Source organism: Pleurodeles waltl, chromosome 7 (assembly GCF_031143425.1).
Source record: "Pleurodeles waltl isolate 20211129_DDA chromosome 7, aPleWal1.hap1.20221129, whole genome shotgun sequence".
Lineage (NCBI taxonomy): Eukaryota > Metazoa > Chordata > Amphibia > Caudata > Salamandridae > Pleurodeles > Pleurodeles waltl.
This window is the reverse complement of record NC_090446.1, coordinates 1,260,483,177-1,260,502,168: the sequence shown is the minus strand read 5'-3', so window position 1 is coordinate 1,260,502,168 and position 18,992 is coordinate 1,260,483,177. Positions and strand designations below refer to the sequence as shown.

General features: G+C 42.7%; 1 protein-coding gene across 5 annotated transcripts in view; it reads right to left on the bottom strand.

The window, feature by feature from the left end:
- Positions 1-18,992, bottom strand: part of LOC138246148 (cytosolic phospholipase A2 gamma-like) — an 823,362-nt gene that overhangs the window by 271,767 nt on the left and 532,603 nt on the right. For all 5 annotated transcript variants that reach the window (XM_069200427.1, XM_069200426.1, XM_069200424.1 and 2 more), the window contains 3 exons: positions 14,140-14,277; positions 11,998-12,123; positions 6,636-6,749 (listed from right to left, as the gene is read on the bottom strand). In XM_069200427.1, the coding sequence (XP_069056528.1) occupies positions 6,636-6,749; positions 11,998-12,123; positions 14,140-14,277 (378 nt within the window). The remainder of the gene's footprint in view (positions 1-6,635; positions 6,750-11,997; positions 12,124-14,139; positions 14,278-18,992) is intronic.

Here is an 18,992-nt window from a genome sequence, read left to right as displayed (position 1 = left end):
AGGGAGGTAGCAGAAATGTGACATATCTTATTAGGTTTGGCACATTTCTGCTCTTCCTCTGTCATGTCGCAGCGCAGCACATTGTCTTGTTGCTTTGGGTGACTGAGTAAATCTGCCCCTTGATACATACCCTCCTCAAATACACACAATTGGAAAGTCAGTACAAAGATCTGGGGGTCAAACTCAATTCTTCCGCAGGACATCTGAGACAACCTATCTGGTAACTCCATCACCCCCTCTTCTGCTCATCAAAGCCTTATTATGATCTTGAGCTTTCCTTTGCTGATTGCCTTTGACCCTTTTTCCTGACTTCAACCATCTGAGTTTTTCAAATCCTTTCTGCCATTCTTCCAGATCACACTCATTTTAACCCTTTAAACTCCTCTGCCAAGTTTCAGACCCTGTGCCCTTACATATACCCTCCAACTAGTGTGTCGGGATCAGACTGCATCTTCCACACTCAGAGGTCACTGTGTAACAGTCACAGCTTTTTATTCACTTTGCATGCTCTGATTGTGTAGCATATACTTACCAGTTCTATATATGGGTTAAAGAGGTAGGGGTTTCTAGAAGCTCGAAGTATAAGAAGCCTATCCTCCGATATGTGACCTAGGCTTACATAGGTGTCCACATGGTCCTGGTCTTCTTTTTTTTTACGTTCAATAGACACCTTTAGGCATAGGTCCTCCTCCTATTCCAAGGCCTCCTTTTCTGGGTAGTTTTCATTCTCCTGATCCTCATTCTGGCCCTGGTCTAACTAGTTCTGGTCACCCTAGTACTGGTTTCTTGAGTCTGGGAGGCATAGCTGCAGTCCTTCTTGACACTGTTTTTCTGGCCCTTCTCCTAGGTTATCCTTCCATTAGCCCTATCTGGGCTACTTGACCCCTGTACTATTGATCTTCATCCTGATCCTTCTGGTCTGCTGGGTCCCTATCCACTAGCCCTTTTCTCCTGCTTCTCATAGGGCTGGCACTTCTAGTCTTCCTGGTTTGGGCCATCCTAATTCTCCTCGTCCAGGTCCTTGTGGTCCACTAGGTACAGCCTCCATTAGACCTAGTCTCCTTATCAGAGCCTCTTGGGCTGTGCCTCATCATTTCGTTCCAGGTCTGGTTGCATTATTACTAATTGGCTGTGGTTGTCCTGGTTCCCCTGATCCTCACCAACCTGGCCCTAATATCCCGGTTCCCAGTCCTCCTGCTCCACTTGGAACTTCAGGCCTTGGTCCCTTGGTTATAACCCTGCAGGTCCTCCTACCCTAGTTTCCGATCTCACATATTTTGATTCTTCTAGTTGGTTTAAACCTCCCCATCTGGTTCCTGGTCTTCATGGCCCTAGTTCACCGATAGCTGACCTGACTAGTTCTTAGCGTCCTACTCCAATATATCATGATACTTTTTGCCCTGGTCCTCCACCTCATTGCCATTTTGGACTAATGTGCCCATGTCATTCTGCTCCTTCTTGTTCAGGTCATCCTCTTCTTAGTCATCGTAGCCAGCCATCCTCTTCTTAGTTGTCTTAGCCAGCCAGCTTCGACATCATGGCTCCTGTCATCCTGGCCTTCTTTGTGCTTCTTTTCCTCCTCATCCTTGTCCTGCTTATCCTGGTCCTGATACTCAGAGCTTCTGTGAATTGAGCTTCCTTTTCCAGCTGGTTGTGGTCCAGCTTGCTCTCTTTCCTCCTGTTGGCTCTGGGTGCCTGGTTGCTTGCCTCTCTATTCTGTCCTGTTCTCCTAGTCTTCCTTACTATCAGTCTGGTTCCCTTCAAGCCTCCTTCTCCTAGGTCTTTCTTTTCTGATCCTCTTGAACTTTATTCATTTAACGTGGTCTTTCTGGTCCTTCTCAACCTGCTCATCTGATTCCAATACCTCAGTTCCTGGTCCTGCTGGTCCCCACGGTCTAACTAGTCTCTTGACTTCTGACCCTCTTAGGCCTTGCCTTCTTAGCTCTTGTCTTCCTGCTTTGGAACATCTTGGTCCTCCTGGCCCTATACCTTGTCCGTCTGGCACTGCACCCAGTGGTCTCAGCCCTCTTGTTCATGGTTCTCTTTCTTTGAGTCCTTCTGAGTCTTTTCATTTTGGTCCTGGTCACCCTGAACATCCAGGTCATTTCCACTTCATCTTCCTGGCTCTGGTTGTTCCGAGCCTTGAGTTCTTCCCGACCCTGATCCTGCTACCCCAGGCCCTGGTCTTTTTCCTCCACTGGTATTTCGTACCCTGGTCCTTTGGTCATGATCCCCTTGACACTAGTCAGCCTGTTTCTTTGTTCTATTGGTGCTGATCCTTATCCTCCTTTCTCTGGTCAAGGTCTTCCTGGCTCTGGTTCTCCTGGTAGTCTTGGTCCTGACCCCTTTGTCTTTTTTGTTTGTTCTGGCCCGGCCCTATTGGTCTGGATCTTGTCTTCATGGATCTGGTCCCAATCATCTTTGCCCTGGTCTTCCTTCTGCTTGTCCTCATGCTGCCACATAAACTCATCAGGGTCCTCCTTTACCTGGTCCTCATGGGCCTGCCATCCTTTTACTCATCTTTCTGGCCGTCTTGTTCCTAGCCCTGCAGTTTGAACCTCCAGGCTGCTATAATCCTTGCCCTGATGTTTCTGGTCCTAATCCTTCTTTTTCTTCTCACTCTGGTCCTCCTGATCCTGGTACTCAAGGTACTCATCCTCTTTGCCGTTATCTTCTAAGTCCCCTTAATCCATTGTTTTCTGGTCCTCTTGCACCATTTCCTTCTGACTTTGGTTTCTTGTGTCCCTGGTCTCAGCTACCTGGCACTAATGGCCAAGATCATGCTATTCTCTTCCTCCTGGCCCTCGCCTTCCTGCTCCTTGCCTGCATGGCTCACCTATAACTTGTGCTATCACAGATCATCCTAGCCTTTCCTAGTTCTAATGTTCTGTGACCTCCATTTTATGCTAGTTTAAGACCTTCCGAGCTCTGTACTTCCTGATCCTGGTATTACTGGTTTTCATTTTCATGTACTCCTGCCTCTTGGATACTGGATCTCCTGCTTCTGGGCCTTTCCATCATTCTTGACCTAATTCTTCTCCAACAGTCATCCTGGTTTTGCCCCTCTGGTTTATCTAGTCCTCTTGTTTGCCTGCCCCTAATCCTTCTGATCCTGGTCACCTTGCTCCATGTAGCCGTAGTCATCTACTAGTCCTCCTGGTCTGCCCATTTTACCTTGTTCTTGTCAATCTAGCCATGTCCCTCTATATCATTGTCCTCTTAGTAATGGTACTGTTCGGTCTGGTCTTCCTCATCCCTATGGCACTGGTCCTCTTAGTTCCAGTGTTGTATGTCACCCTGGTTCTTTTAGCTCTTGTCACCCTGGTTTAGGATCCCCCTGAGTCTGACACTTCTGGACTTTCTGATCCTGGCCTCACGGAACCTAGGCATTCTTGTCTTTTCAGGCCCCTCCTGGTCATTCTAATCTAGGGTCTCCAGGTCCTGCTAGCCCTGGTCCTTTCTGGTCGTGGTCTTACTGGTCCTAGTCCTTTTGTTTTGGGCCACTTGGTCCTTGTTGAGCTGATGTCTGTGATTTTGGCCCTTCTGTCTCTTGTCCTTCACGCAATTGTTCTCATGATACTGATCCTATTTGGTCTGTCTACTTGGGTATGGTACTTCTGGCTTTGGTTATCCTCGTCCTTCTGGTCCCAGTCTGTGTGTGCAAACTATCATATCCCTCTTTGTCGTAGTAGTAGTCCAGAGCTTTATGTTCTATCCACTTCTGGTCCTTCTTTCCTTGGGGCCCTTGTCCACTGGGTTCAGATTCCCCTCATCCACATTCTCCTGGCCCTCCTTCTCCCTCTACCCTGGTCCTGGCACACCTAGGGCTGTTCTTCAATGTTCAGTTCCTCATTGTCTATTTGTTCCTAGTTCTCTCTGGCATTTGTAACCCTAGTGATTAAAGATTAGATCTCCTTGGGCCTGGTTCTTCTTGTATTGGGCATTTTGACTCTGGTCATCATAGCCCACCTAGTGGTCCACCTCTTGGCCCTTATTCTTCTACTTGTTATCCTTCTTCTTCTTCTGCTTCCTTCCCCAGCACTCCCTCTGCAATTAGTTTAGGCAGGTACAGCCTCCAAGCCTGTCACATGGCTTCCAAATTTATTTTTCTGAGACAGTAATATAGAAGTGAGGGCCCAATAGAAACAGGACCTTGCCCTTATAATATCGCTTACAATTGTATAAATCAAAACTACCATTCCCAAGATGCATTGTACAGGTGGCTAAAATGTCAGTATGGCTGAAGGAGCCACTCATGACATGGGATCAATAATCATCTGTACCCTAAACCTACTCTGCTGGGTGAATATTATGAAATAGTGTCTTTATTTACAGGCAGTAGAGTGGACTCCTCCTGTGAATTACCCATTACTTACCTGTTTCCTGGTTTCACTTCACCATTCCACAGAACCCCCAAAGCACTATGCCCTAAACACCAATTAACTACTGTACATGTCCCTGCCTCCGAAGCCCAGATACCACCTATCTGGCTGCATTCCATTTATGCTTCTGCTCGTTGACTGCAGCTGCACTGGCAGATTTGAACTACTAGGCACTGGGCCTGATGTATGAAACTTTTTTGCACTCGCAAACAGTGCGAATCGCAAAAATCTGCAGTTTGCGTGTGCAAAAAAGTGGTCTGCGATGCATGAAAGGCATTCGCAGATTAAAAATAAGAAATCGCAAAAAAAAATGATTTTTTGCGTTGCGACCTGGTTTTGCAAGTCGCAATTTGCGATTCGCAAAATCGAAGTCGCAAGGAGATGCAGCAAAAAATCGCAAATTGCGATTTTTCGCAGAATGGCATTTTGCACATGCAAAATACCATTAAAAGAAACCAGGTGGTAACCAGGTGCAAAATTTAAAAATGCATTTAAAATGCATTTTTAAATTGTACATGTGAAGCACACATGCCCTTTTGGCATGTGTGCACCTTACATGTCCCCCAAATTTTTTTGGGGTGCAGCAGAGGGGGCCTAAGGTCCCCAGCACCCTGGGGTTTTGCATTTCCAAAATTGTGATTTCTGGTTCAGAAATCAAAATTTTGGAAATGCAAATAATTCGCAGATATGGGCCAACAGGCCCATAGCTGCGAATGGGGCCGGTATCACAATTTGTGATTCGGTAATAGCATTTGCGATTTTTAAGAAATCGTTATTACCGAATCGCAAATGTGATACATGGCACTTTGCGAGTCGGAAATAGTGATTTCTTAAAAATCCCTATTTCCGAATAGCATAGGGCCGTGATGATACATCTGGCCCAATATCTCTTAAACAGAAGTCTAAAGCTGGTACATGGCCTCCCATAAGTAGGCCAAAACTATCCCAGCCTCAAAAATCATCAAAAGGAGCATCATGGACATAAAAAAAATATATATATATATTCTCAAACATGTATGTGATATGCTCTAAAACCATATTCAGTATTATTTGCCAACAGCTAAATACTCCCTGACTGAGTGAAACATATGTGTGTGTGTGATATCCTGAATCTTCTGTTTGATTTCTACATGTTTTATTTGTCTATCAAAATAGCATAAATGTTTTTATTCACAATTGATTTTACAGGTTTTCAGCTTAGCTTAATTCATGACCTTCCCTTTTTACAAACTATTGTTCATTTGTATATGTACTCAATTTTGAAACCTTCACACAAGTTGCATCCCCATTACAAGATTGCCACCAGACTACCATTGCTTGGAGCGCCTTTGTCCTTTATGGTCGGCTAAATAAAGACATTCTTCAAACTATTTATCTGTCTGCTGGTCAAATTGTACCTCATCTCTACTATTTAGTCTAAAGACTGCTAAACAGCTAAGATTATGTAATATTTTGCTGGTTGCTGGGTAAATAGCAGAGATTTTGTACTATGTGTCCAGCTACTGCACATCCTTTTAACAAACACATTGTGACCCATAACATCTGAAAGGGACAAGACAAGACAAGGAATGGACAAAAAATTCAGTTCCATCATCAAAGTTGGCAGAATTTTGGTCACTACAGTTTACACTTGTAGCATGGAGTTTCAACAACATTTCGCCAAATGCCGTGTGGTGGACATTTTTCTCCCATGAGGATCACAAAAGGTAAGTTGATGATCGAGAATTGACATCCCCTAGTGCAATTTTCAGGTGCTGGGAGGGCACCTGGTGAGATTTTTCCAACACAAACCGTGGTGACAATTTACAGTGAAACAGTTGCCAATCAAGTAGAACATCTATTAGAACTGCAGCAAAATCAACTCAAGCAGCAGCACCCTCTGGTGCACCAAGGACTGCCATTCATGGTTCTTTTTCAGCACAGATTGAGCTCACAGTTCTAAACGTCAATTCGAGCAGCGCGATGTGCTGATTTATCCCAAAATGTGGAACTCCGCAGAATCTCACTGAGTTTTATGTAAAACTGCAGAATTCTGCGGAGTGAAAGTGTGTGAGTTCTGCCCACCCATAGACAAGACCTGAATTAGCCAGTGCTGCTGAACTTTTTTTTTTTATTCTTGGAGGAGTAGAAGAGGCATATTTTTGTGTGAAATATAAAGGAGCTGCTCCCAATGAATACAACAATGATGACATTTTGAAGACAAAAACGAAATGCAAAAAAGTGAAAGTTCACAATGACACTTATTTTACTTACTCATTTTATATGAAAAGTTATTGGTCGTCCCCCATCTCCAGTTCACCAAACATTCCACAATTTTCAGAAGCAGAGTTACCTCTTTTGGCAGAGGTAAGGACAGTACAGGAAAGGCTGTAGAAAAAAAAACATATTAGACATGTTGACAATGCTAATAATCTCAGTCAACAGTGGAATACTATTCCCGCCAGACCTGCTTGATTGAAAACATTTTTGCACATTTTTTCCAGCTCTCAGTACAGTTTTTTCAGCTTTTGCCATCATGAAACTTCTGTGCTGAAGCCATATCACATTTTTAAGTATTGTGCAGACACAACACACTGGCAATCGCTAAAGTGATATATATGTATATATATTATATATATTATCCACTGACAGTCGCCAGTAGGTAATTATATTTAAGACCTAGTTTCTATAAACAGAGCGTTTTTTTGTTTGTTAAAAACTTTGGAGCCGTTTGACAATGTGTCACAAAAGTTTCAAACCTAGTACACCAGTCAGTTCAGCTGATGTCTGGAAAGTTTGGGGTGATTTGTCAATTGAGGGCTGAGAAAAAGTGGGGATTCAACATGCCTTTTCACGGTGCAATTTCCCTTAGGTATTTTGAACACAAATACAGCCTGAACTGCTGAAAGAAATTACATCAAATTTTGCAGAAATGTAGATCTTGGTTCAGAAAGAGCCCTTTTTCTAAGTTGGTGTAAATCTATTTTGGAGTTTTGGAGACTTTAAAAAAAAAAAAAGATGTATGTATATCTTGGGACGTGAAGGGTCCGTGGATCTGACAGATCTCAAACTGAGATCTGATAAGCTGCCACCACTTCAACCAGGATGCAGTGACAACCATCTTAGAACCCAGGATTCAATCAAGTAGTCGTAGAAAACAAAAATACACAAGGTAGGAATACCCTAACTCCTTAGGCCTGATGGTAGGGTCCCCGCCTGGGGCCAAAAACATTTTATTTTGCTGCAAAGTTGTGGAGGGTTTGCTGATAAATGTTAAAAAAATAACAAGCACAGTCTCCCTTGCTTGTTTTTTTATTTTTAGGCATGTAATGTTCCAACCAGCTAGGAGAAATTTCACTTTGCTCACCACCACTGCTGTAAACCCTGTTACAGAAGTCCTGGAGACATCAACCACCTGCTTGGAGTATGTGGTAAAGTTTTGTGTTAAAACCCGGAATTGAAGGTGTGAGAAACTGGGTTGTTGGTTGACTGGGGTGTAAGCCCAGGATCAAGCAACAGCCACAATCTCTTGCAGGGTGAACCACAAGAAGTCACTAAATTAACCTATGCTTAACACTGGGCACAAAATGCATTCATGCTAAGCTTAAAAACAATGTGTTGAGTATTTATGCAGTATGTAAACAGTAAAAAGTGAAAACACATCATAATAAAAAAGTCCAAACCAATTTAGTAAAAAGGAGAACATTTCAATAAATTATTTGACAGCAAAAACATAAAAATGCAATTAGTAGAACTGGAGGTATGACATTTTAAAATGTAAGGTTCAAAATAGTGCTTAATAACAGCAACAGCCAGCTAGGCTTATCTGGTTGCGCTAGACTGGGGTAAAACCTAAAGGTAAGGCCAGCCGCAGCAGAGTGCAGTTTGCATACACAAAATGGATTGGACCAAGTCAGTGCTTACCTTCAGACTTAGCACATTTTTGGAAGAAAAAGTCTCTGAAAAGTTAGAGGTTCAGCGGGGCAAGGCTGCAGGGGTATCTGAGTAGGGAGCATCGTCATCAGATAGTCATGGAATGAAGCTGCGATGAAAATGTTTACCTTCAGGCTTAGTTGTTTAGATGCAAGTTGAATCTATCTAGCAGGACAAAGCAGAAGGCTGTAGTCAAAGAAAGTTCCACGACATTGGATACCCCTTTCACAAAGGACTGATAAAATGGATTTGCTGCTGCAAAGAAGAATGTAGAGGGAGAAGCCATAAATTCAATCTGACCTGTGATGCACATCTGGTGGATATGTAAGCAGCTTAGTCCCAGTCTCCTCATGGTTCTCAGAATACTTTTTGGCCATACTTTATCAAAGTCCTCAGTTTTGGAAATTGGGCATTTGTGTACCTTTAGAACCACAACCAAGGGTCCAAGAGTGGATAGAGACATCTTGGCGGTTCAGGACTCAATCAGGCTGGATCCAGGTGTGAGTTCAAGATGGTGGGAGCCTGTTCTGTCGCTGTGACTCTAAACAGGAGGCCAGCAAACTATCCCTTGAAGTCACTTCTGGATGTCCTGTGTGCAGGTGAAGATGCAGGGCTCCACAGCAGGGCTGACCTCTGAAGGTTCAATACAGGCTCCAGGCAGCTAAGGAGCCCTTCCAGGTACAGCAGCAGACAGGTAGAGTGCACGGCAGGTCACAGCAGCAAGCAGTCCTCTAAGAATCCATTTAAAGGTCCAGTAGTGGACTGAAGAGTGGGTCTGAGAGTCCTATATTTATACCCTGGTGCCGTGCACCTAGAGGTGGGAGACATTTCCAGAAGTTTCCAAAAACGTTCTTTTGAAGTACCAGAGGTTTCCTGTCTCCTCTGCCCCTAGATGGCTATACTGACAACATGGGGTGGTTAAGCATATTGGGCCACATGTCTGAAAATATTTTACACTTGCAAACGGTGCGAATCGGTAAATTTGTCTGTTTGCGAGTGCAAAATAGTGGTCTACAATGCATGAAAGGCATTCGCAGAACACAAAGTAGAAATCGCTAAAATTGCGATTTCTAGTGTTGCGATCTGGATTTTGCGAATCGCAATTTGCGATTCGCAAAATTCAGGTCGCAAGGCAATGCTGCAAAAAAACGCAAATTGCGATTTTTCGCAGAATGGCATTTTGCACATGCAAAATACCATGATCTGCAACCAGGTGGTAACCTGGTGCAAAATTGTAAAATGCAGTTAAACTGCATTTTTAAATTGAACATGTAAAGCACACATGCCCTTTTGGCATGTGTGTACATTACATGTTGCTAAAAATGATTTTGGGGTGCAGCTAGCCTTTTGCATTTCCAAAGTTGCGATTTCTGGTTCAGAAATCGCAATTTTGTAAATGCAAACATTTTGCAGCTATGGGCCAACAGGCCCATAGCTGCGAATGGGGCCGGTATCGCAATTTCCGATTCGGTAATAGCATTTGCGATTTTTAAGAAATCGCTATTACCGAATCGCAAATGTGATACATGGCACTTTGCGAGTCGGTAATATTGATTTCTTAAAAATCGCTATTACCGAATCGCAAAGGGCCGTGATGACACATCTGGCCCGTTGTGTGGTGGCAAAGTGCAGCCTATTCAGGTGGAAGTGGTGCTGTGCTCAGCTCTGCCCTCCAACCCTGCCAGTGGGAAGGCCATTCAGTCTCTGCTAATCCTACTATTGTCTGACGGTCAAGGGTGAATTCACAAACTCTCAACTGTCAGTTACACCCAGTTATGTGACCTAAGACAGACTGAAGGAACAGAGGGCTAGGGGCGGGAAAAGGGCAAAGTTCGGAAAGTGCGCTTTTGAAACTTGTAATAATGAATTTGACTTTACTACTAGAAAAGGTTTATCACTACAAGTTCATATACCAAACATGCTATATCAACTTCTTCTCCTTTAGGAATTACAGAATATTAAACGTAATAAGGAAACCCCAAAGTTATCCTATATGAGGATAGGCCTCCCAGTAGTGAACAATGCATTTTGGAGTTTTTCACTACAATGACATGTAAATCTTAAAAGTACATGTTCGACCTTTTCATTACGCAGCACCCTGCCCTATGGGCTATCTAGGGCCTACCTTCGGGGTGATGTATAAATGATAAAAGGGGAGGTTAAATCTTCTCAAGGGGCTTTAAATGGCAAGCCGACATGGCAGTGGGACACTGACTTCAGGCTAGAATGGCAGGCCTGGTTCATGTTTTAAGGTGCTACATTAGTGAGTGGCACAATAAATGCTACATGACCAGTGGTAGCATTTAGGTTACAGTCTCTGGATATATGGAAACCACTCTACAAGGGACTTACAAGTAAATTGAATATGCAAAGCATGTATATGTCAATTTAACCATGTTTTAGAGAGAGTTTTAGCACTGGTTTGCAGTGCAAGAGTCCTAAGGCCAAAAAGCAAAAATCCATCAAAAAGTAGGTGGAGGAAGGAAAAAGGTTTGGGGGGCACTCTGTTGAGAGGGAAATTTCCTACAGAAGGATTTTGTGCAGAATTCCACAAAGTAATTGAGGGCGCACATAGCTGTTCCCCAGTCAGAGTGGTTTAAAAGGTAAAATTAGGACTTGTATGTGGATATATTATCTTGTATCACACATTCTGCTTTCTCAGAATTCCTGCACAGGATTCCTCTAGGCTAGCAATCATCGCTGAAGTCTCTGAGATGTTACAATCAAGAGAAGTGGAGAGCTGCAAGCCCTACTAAGCACAGCACCAAACAGGACTTAGGTAACTATATGCTGCAGGTTCAAAAAAAGGACTTTTTAGCAACATTAAATTGTAAAATGTAGGTAATTGCAGAACTCTTGAAAAATTTATAAAAAATCCAATTTGGTGGTAAGCATGTGCAATTTTTAAAAATGCATTATAAATGCATTTTTAAAAATGACATGTAGCGCACACATGCCCCTAAGCGCTTGCGTGCGCTTCCCATGTCCAGAAATATTTTTTTGGGGTGCAGCAAAAGAGGCCTTAGGCCTCCAGCACCCTGGAGTCTGCATTACCTAATTTGCGAATTCCTAACAGGAATTCACAAATTAGGTAATGCAAAACCATTCGCACCTATGGGCCTATAGGCCCATAGGGATGATTGGAGTCCCATTCCCTAATTGCGATTTGGTAATAGCGATTGCGATTTTTAAGAAATGGCTTTAACCGAATCGCAATTTTCATACATCCCATTTTGCATTTCTTAAATAGCGATTTCTTATAAATCGCTATTTAGGAAATGCAAACCGGGACTTTGATACATCTGGCCCATAGTCAGTTAAACTTTTCTGTCAGCAGAATTAAGTGAGAGGTCGCTGCCAGAAACTTGGCGCTTCATTCACCTTTTGATGAGCTGTGCTTGTCACAGGTTAGGTGGGGGTATGAGTGCTGATGATTTATGGCAGGGTTCCTGTTCTTCAAAAATATAACAAAGGTCCTTAGTCACCTCCAGGGGGTTCAATAAAATGACAGAATTGTTTTATGCGCCCCGAAAGCTTAAACTTTTCTGAAAGCTTAGAGCTAGTGCTTGTCTTGAGTGAATTTTTAGTACGTTGTTGTCCTTACAGTGAGATTAATTGCCAACAAATCCTGCACTGATATTGTAACTTCCAAAAAAGCAAGAGCCCAATAAGCGCATTAAAATGTAGCAAATGTCTTACTTACGGGCAAATTCCTGCGCCATTGTCATTGATAGAATTGAGACTGCATCGCTTTTTACATTGTCGTCGATTGCATCCCAGTATTCAGACATCATCGTAGCCAGTTTGTAGCTAGATGTAGTTTCATTTTCTGCGTGATCAGGAAAGTAATTTTTCATCAGATAATACTACTTATGTTTGTTTTGAAGCAACAGAAAGATATGAAAAGAGCAAAACTATGTATGCAATTCATGCAGCAATCAACATAACCAACACACCAATCGTAATAAGCACTGTAGGGGTAGGAGAAACTGACGTAAAATCCATCTTAACAATGTGATGCTGTAAGGTTTCTATCCCATTTGTAGCGGCACATGAATACACTTACTAGGTCACTGGAAACAATAGCTTTAGAGATGTGAAACTACTTGTCCTATTCCATTGAGCCCTCAGGTAACAATCTAGATGGTATATTGGGAGTGGAATAACTGTTGGTCATTGTAGATCAAGATGGGTGAGCAGTGGGCAAGCCAGTGACCTGCTTTCCTATATTGACCCTTGAGAACGTAATTGCTGAGTACCATCATATATCCAGCCCCCCATATTTACTTTTTACAGTGCAATCCTTGATTACTTTCCTGCACACTTTCTGAAAAAAGCCCTTTATGATGATGACTTGATTCTATCTGCATCATTATGTTATGTATGGCTCTGGTCAAGAGCGTGAATAACTGGATTCAAATCCAGTAACCCATTGCTGTAATGAAGCATCAGTTGTAAGAAAAGCTATTACCCACAGTTGCTAAGTCATAAAGGAATTCTAGGAACCTCTGTTAGGCGTCTCTGAGAACCTGTAAAGGCAGCACTGGAGATCAGGAAGCATGCAGCTTCTGGAGCTTTTGGAGGGCAGAGTGGAAGGACTGGGTTGCAGGAAACAAGGTGTTTTTATGTCAATTTGAGACAGGGAGGAGAGGCAATTTATATATGTCTCCCCTTTTGCCCCTCTTCCCCTGCCTGGGAGTTGATAGCAGAGGCAGATGATTTTGTGGGGCATACATAACATAAAATTGTAAAAAGCGAAATTTATAAATGTTTTTCATCTCAGAATTGTGGTATTATTGACAATTTGATCTTCATTCTTGTTTTAATTTGCTATCACGCTTGTTGAAAAACATGACTGTAATTCACAGTTACCCATCTATAATTCTATATATCTTTGCCTTCTGAGACACTTACCCATTTGTTGGTCATATTCAATACTTCTCGACTCAAATGTGACTTTCTTCATTCCTGAATGTCGGTCCCATGGCTCATTAACCCAAGCTCACTGACCAATGTTCTGTATCTATGGAACATTTCTAAAAAATCGTATCTAACCATCTTTAAGAGTACCTTCATCTTTACAATCGCCTGATCCAACTGTAGTAGAAAAGGTACCACTATCCAGTATGCTGATGACTTTGTATCTGATTGTGTCCTCTGGTACTGCTTAAGTTGCCTTTGATACTGCCAACCACTAGCACTTCTTAAACTCCCTAGTCATAGAGGGTATCAACGAACAAGCTCAGCCTTTGAAAACTTGCAACCAGTGGCCCATTGGCCACAGGACTGCTAGTGGGTGAATGTCGGAGAGGATACACTTTTTGGGCATTAAAGCATTCAGAATTGCTACTCAGGATGGTCATGAAAGGCAAGAAAATAAAAACAATGTACCAGGAGCAGAGGCTAGACAATACTCTTTGCTCATGAGGGGCAGTTTGTGTTGTGTTTCAGGAGAACTCTTCTGCTTTCCAAAGTATAAAAACACATATCTAGCTATCCACCATGACATGCATGTTCACTGAAAGAGCACCTGTGGTGTTAGTGGGAGCCCTTGCTGCAGAAACAGCCTGCCATACCAGAGGTAACTCCCAAATATGGTGGGTGGCCTGCAAACTTGCAGACAAAGCAGGGTCCACTGACACCCTAGTGGCATGGTTGCCCTCGCGGCAATTTCTAAATAGGCCCCATAGTCACTAAATGAGTAACAATGTGTTGGAAAAATTAGCAACAAAACTAAGCAACACAATAATCAGTGATAAGGAAATCAGTGACAGTCATGAAAATACAGCAGAGAATGTGACTGACTTAAAAAGTTGAGTCATGCTAATAAATCCAGTTCCCTTACCTGACATGCTGTTGATCAAGGCCAGCAAATTTTGCTTTGAGTCTCCTCCTCCAATGCTGTTTGTCACAATTCCAAGTTTGTGAATCAAGTCAGTAACATAGGCCAAGTTAAAAATTGTAGCGGTACCTGGAGGCAGAACTGAGAAGAAACAGGGTTGACACTAAATTTCTCTTTACAAACAAAAGTAATTAATTTTGAATCTTTAAGCAGACTTAAAGCATTGTATGGTGCACATCAACTACAGAAAAACCACCACATTTGTTTAGGACTTTTTTAATAGGGTGAGTTACCGGGGACAAAGTGATTTTTGAAAGCCACATAAACGAATAACAGAAGATAATGCATACAACAGAGAGGTAAAACGCCACATCTATTTGGATTTTTAATGATACACCAAGATCTTGTTTGTTGGTTCGCTCTAGTGACTCTCACATACATTGGACATTATTTTATTTTAATATTGCTTGTAACATTCACTTGCCAAGTCCCTTTGGAAATGAAAATAACAGATTGTATTGTATTGTATTGTAATCGTATTTATATAACGCTTACTACCCCTGACGAGGCGTCAAAGCGATTTTCGATGAGTAGCACGCTACTCCGGAACCCAACAAGAATTAGTGGTGGATTAGTATTGTTTAATAATGAGTACAGTTTTAGTATTATTATGAGTTAATTTGAGCCGCGGATATAAGAGTTTGTTAGTTAGATTGACTGGAGTAATGGAGGGGTGGAGGAGGAAAGAAATCCAGAAGTGTTAATTGGGAGTATATCCTTTATTTACTGAACCCAAAGGCTTGGGATGAATAAAGGGGGGCGGAAGAGTATGTGGAAGGGTTAGAGAGAGCATAGTAGCAGGGTGAGATGAATGCAGGAGAATTTAGTAGGGCTGTGTGGGAGGTCACAGAGGTAGAGTGAGGTTTGGTGAGTTAGATGTGGAGGTGGAGGGAAGAGCTTAGGCAGAGATATTTAGGAGATGAAAGTGGTAGAAGGGATTTGGGGTGAGTCAGAATGAGAATGGAGGATAGTTTGATAGAGACATGACATAAGAGTGATGAGTAGATAAGTGTGATAAGATGAGAGCAGGAATTCATAGATATCTAGTATAACAACCCAAAACCAGGAGCCATGCAATGATCCACGAACATGCCAAGCACAGAAACAACATATACACATACATACACATATATATATATATATACACACACACACACATGAATATACACACATATGCACATACAATACATAATTAGAATCATGGGTAAAAAATACTTAGTCAGACAGGTTTAAAGAGTGTGTGTGTATTTTGTTATGACAGTAGCAATACATATTTACCAAAGAAACTATAAATAAATAGAAATATACATGTAATCTGAAAGAAATATTTATCCACATAGGCATATGCAGTTCATAGTTGTTTGAAAAAGGTGGTTATGACGGAAAGAGCCAACTCTTGAGTAGTTTTAAAGCTTAAATGCTTTAAGTTTGGCAGAAAGCTAGATCTTTACTTAGAAAGAGGGCTTCTTATGAATTAGTGCAAATCTGTTCAACTGTTTGTGAGAAATTAGGCTTGAAAATATAGTGATATCTGGATGGTGGGTCCTGTGGTATTCCCACAAAACAGCAAATAAGAACAACATAGAGCATTCTGATTGGCTGAGAGGGTTTTTTCATGTATGCTGCTCCAGCACTGGTTACCAAGCAAACTGACTGGTTGCCTGCAACACATACAAAAAAGTTGAGGCCGACATTACAGGACACGGGGTCCTGAATTATAGAAAAAAAAAAGTAGAATTGGGCAGGGGAGGGGTGCTTTGAACCCATGAGTCCACAAAAAAAAAAAAAAACATTGTACTGCGAGTCCTGCTGTACTCCCACGGGTCCAAAGGAGGCTCTGGTCTGGTGCCGTGTGACTCTTGCGAGACCCAGGCGGCCCTCTCTTGTGGTCCTGCAAGAATACTCTGCAACTGTGCAAGTGTTAATACGTGAAGCTTGCACTACACCAGGGTACCGTGGGGTGGCACATGTGTGGCGGTACTGCAGAAGTACTGTGAAAAAAGAATGGGTGTCCGTAGGGGTTTGCGAGTCTGGGGGAGGTTAGACCCCATGTCCAATCCCCTTCTGAGTATGGCCAAAAGCCATAAGATTCCTGATCTCGTCATGATCTGAGTTTAGATTTTGTACAAAATAATTCCTAAGGCACCATATACTTTCATTGCTTTACAAAAAGAGATACTCAGAAGTCATGAGAGTCAAGAACTGCATTGCATAACCAAGAATCAGTGTCTCTCAGCATTCTCGCATTCAAGTATATTGTTTTATTGCTTTGGTCCTTTCGTGCTTGCATTCAAATTTAATCAGTACATATACAAATATTGTAACTGTATGACAATTTTTACTTGAGGTGTCATTTTTTCACTCTATTTTCAGTTTCAGGGGCAGTCTGAGTTGGTCATTCAACCAGTCTTCTTTATAGAAAAAATGTTACAGTTTTAACAAATCCTTGTGCTCTTGCAACAGGAAGTACTGATCCTTTTGACCATAGGCGCAATCAAGACTGTTCCACCATCAGAAGTAGGTTGTGGTTGCTATTTCCACTACTTTCTGGTGCCAAGGAAGGGTGGAGGCCTCCGTCCTGTTTTAGATCTGCATCCTCTCAATTATTTTTTGAAAAAGTAAAAATTCAACATGCTCACACTGGCTCAGAACCCATCTGTTCTCAACCCTTGAGAGTGGCTGGTAGTGTTGGTCTTGCAGGATACCTATTTACACATTCCCATCCTGCCTACTCTCGGACTCTACCTGTGGTTTACAGTGGGCTAGGAGCATTATCAGTTTGCTGTGCTCCCTTTAGCCTTACCAGTGTCCCTCAGGTCTTCACCAACGTGATGGCATTAGTTAGAGCACATACACGCAGGTCAGGGATTCCAGCCTTCCCCCACCTTGGTGATTGACTTTTGAAAGCAAGCTCATCCTAGGCAGTGTCTCCCACCTCCAGTCTATTTAAGATGTCCTGCACTCACAGGAGCTCACTGCACACAGGCCGAGGTCATACACAACTCTCTCTCAGATGCTCCCTTTCATCAGAGCTGTTTTGGAAACACTGCAGTTTCAGTATTATTCTTTGGAAGTGGGAGTCAAGGATATTTGGGTTAAGATACTGATATTTGAGCCTCTAGCTCAGATTTCAGTGAGTCGGAGTCTGCTAGGTCTCATCCCTCCTTGAATTGTGGTGGTAAAACAGGCTTGTTGGCATATGCGAGCTCTGCAGTGGGACAAGAAGGCATAGTGGGTTAATCATCAGGGAAATCTCTCTGACTTGGTCCAGACACTGGATGGAATTGCAAAAGAGCTGTAGTGGTGGCTCATGGATGGTGACTGGCTCAACAACAGACCTCTTCCCCATCCAGAGCTCACAGTGGGGACAGATGCTTTACTCCTTGGCTGGTGTGGCTATCTGGAAGAGGTGGAGATCAGAGAGCTCTAGTCTCTGCAGAGTCCAGGCTCCACATCAACCTGTTCAACCTCCGGGCGATCCAGCACGCATTGCAAATCTTTCTCCGATCGATCAAGGGAAGGCTAGTGCAAGTGTTTACGGACATCACTGCCATTTTGTGCATTAAACAAGGTGAGGTGAGGTTGAGGCCCTGTGCATCTGGACATGGCTGGAACGTCAGGGCATTTCCCTGGTGGTTCCACACTTGGTGGCTGTCTAAACGCCAGAGCAGACAAACTTAGCCAACAATGCCTATCAAATCACAAATGGCGTCTTCATCCAGAGAACATAAAAGGTCTCCTGTAAGATTGGAGAGAGCATTGGTTAGATCTATTCAACACTGCAGAGAACATGTATTTTCAGCATTTTGTTCATGCTGGAGATTCCATAGCAGTTATCGCTCAGAGACGCATGTCATCTCAAGTGAAGCTTTGGACTCCTATATGCATTCCCACTGACACCACTCCTATCCTGAGTTCTCAAGAAGATAAAGAATGACCAGACCTTAATCATTTAAATGGGTTCAAACTAGGCACAGAGAGTATGGTATTTCACACTACTGAGCATGAGTATCTGTCCTTCGGTGAAGTTGTCCATTCAGGAGTTCTCCTGTTACTGCAACAGGGCAGGGTAGACCACCCAAACCTGTTCACTCTCTGCCTTCAAATGTAGAGTTGAGCAGGAATGTTGAGGGTGTTTCTTCTCCCTCTCGAAAAATGTGATTTCATTCTGGCAGCCGGGCATGCTTTTATTAAAGCCATCTACACATGCCTATAGGACAGATTTGTGGCTGGGTGTACTTCAAAATCAGTTGATCGTTTTTCTGTACCCCTGTCTGAAGTTCTCCTTTTTGTTCTTTGTCGGCTCTGACAAGGCTTTGCTTTTGGTGCAGTAATAGGAAATCTGTATGCCATTTCTGCTTTCCCAAAGGTTGCCACATCAACTTTCCCTGTTTAAGTTACCTGTTGTGATTACATTTCCTAACAATTCCCAACATGTGGTTCCTCCCTCAGCCTTCACTATGCCCTAATGGGACTTAAATCTAGTTCTCACCTTTTCTCATTTGTTTGCTTTTGGAGCCAATGAACAGCTGTCCTCTACTGCTCTTAACGATCAAAACTGTCTTCCTGATAGTGATAAGATCAGCAGGAGGGTTAGAAAATTGCAAATGCTTTTCGTTAGCCCCCTGTATGATTCCTTTTTCCCAGACAAGCTGGTTCTTACGGCCTTGGTTTCCTTTTTGCCAAAGGTGGTCACACAATTTCACATGGGGCAAAGCATCACCTGCTTAACTTTTATTCACCCTTCATTCTTTTAAATAAGAGGAGAGACTCCAGCATCTGGATTCAAAAACTGT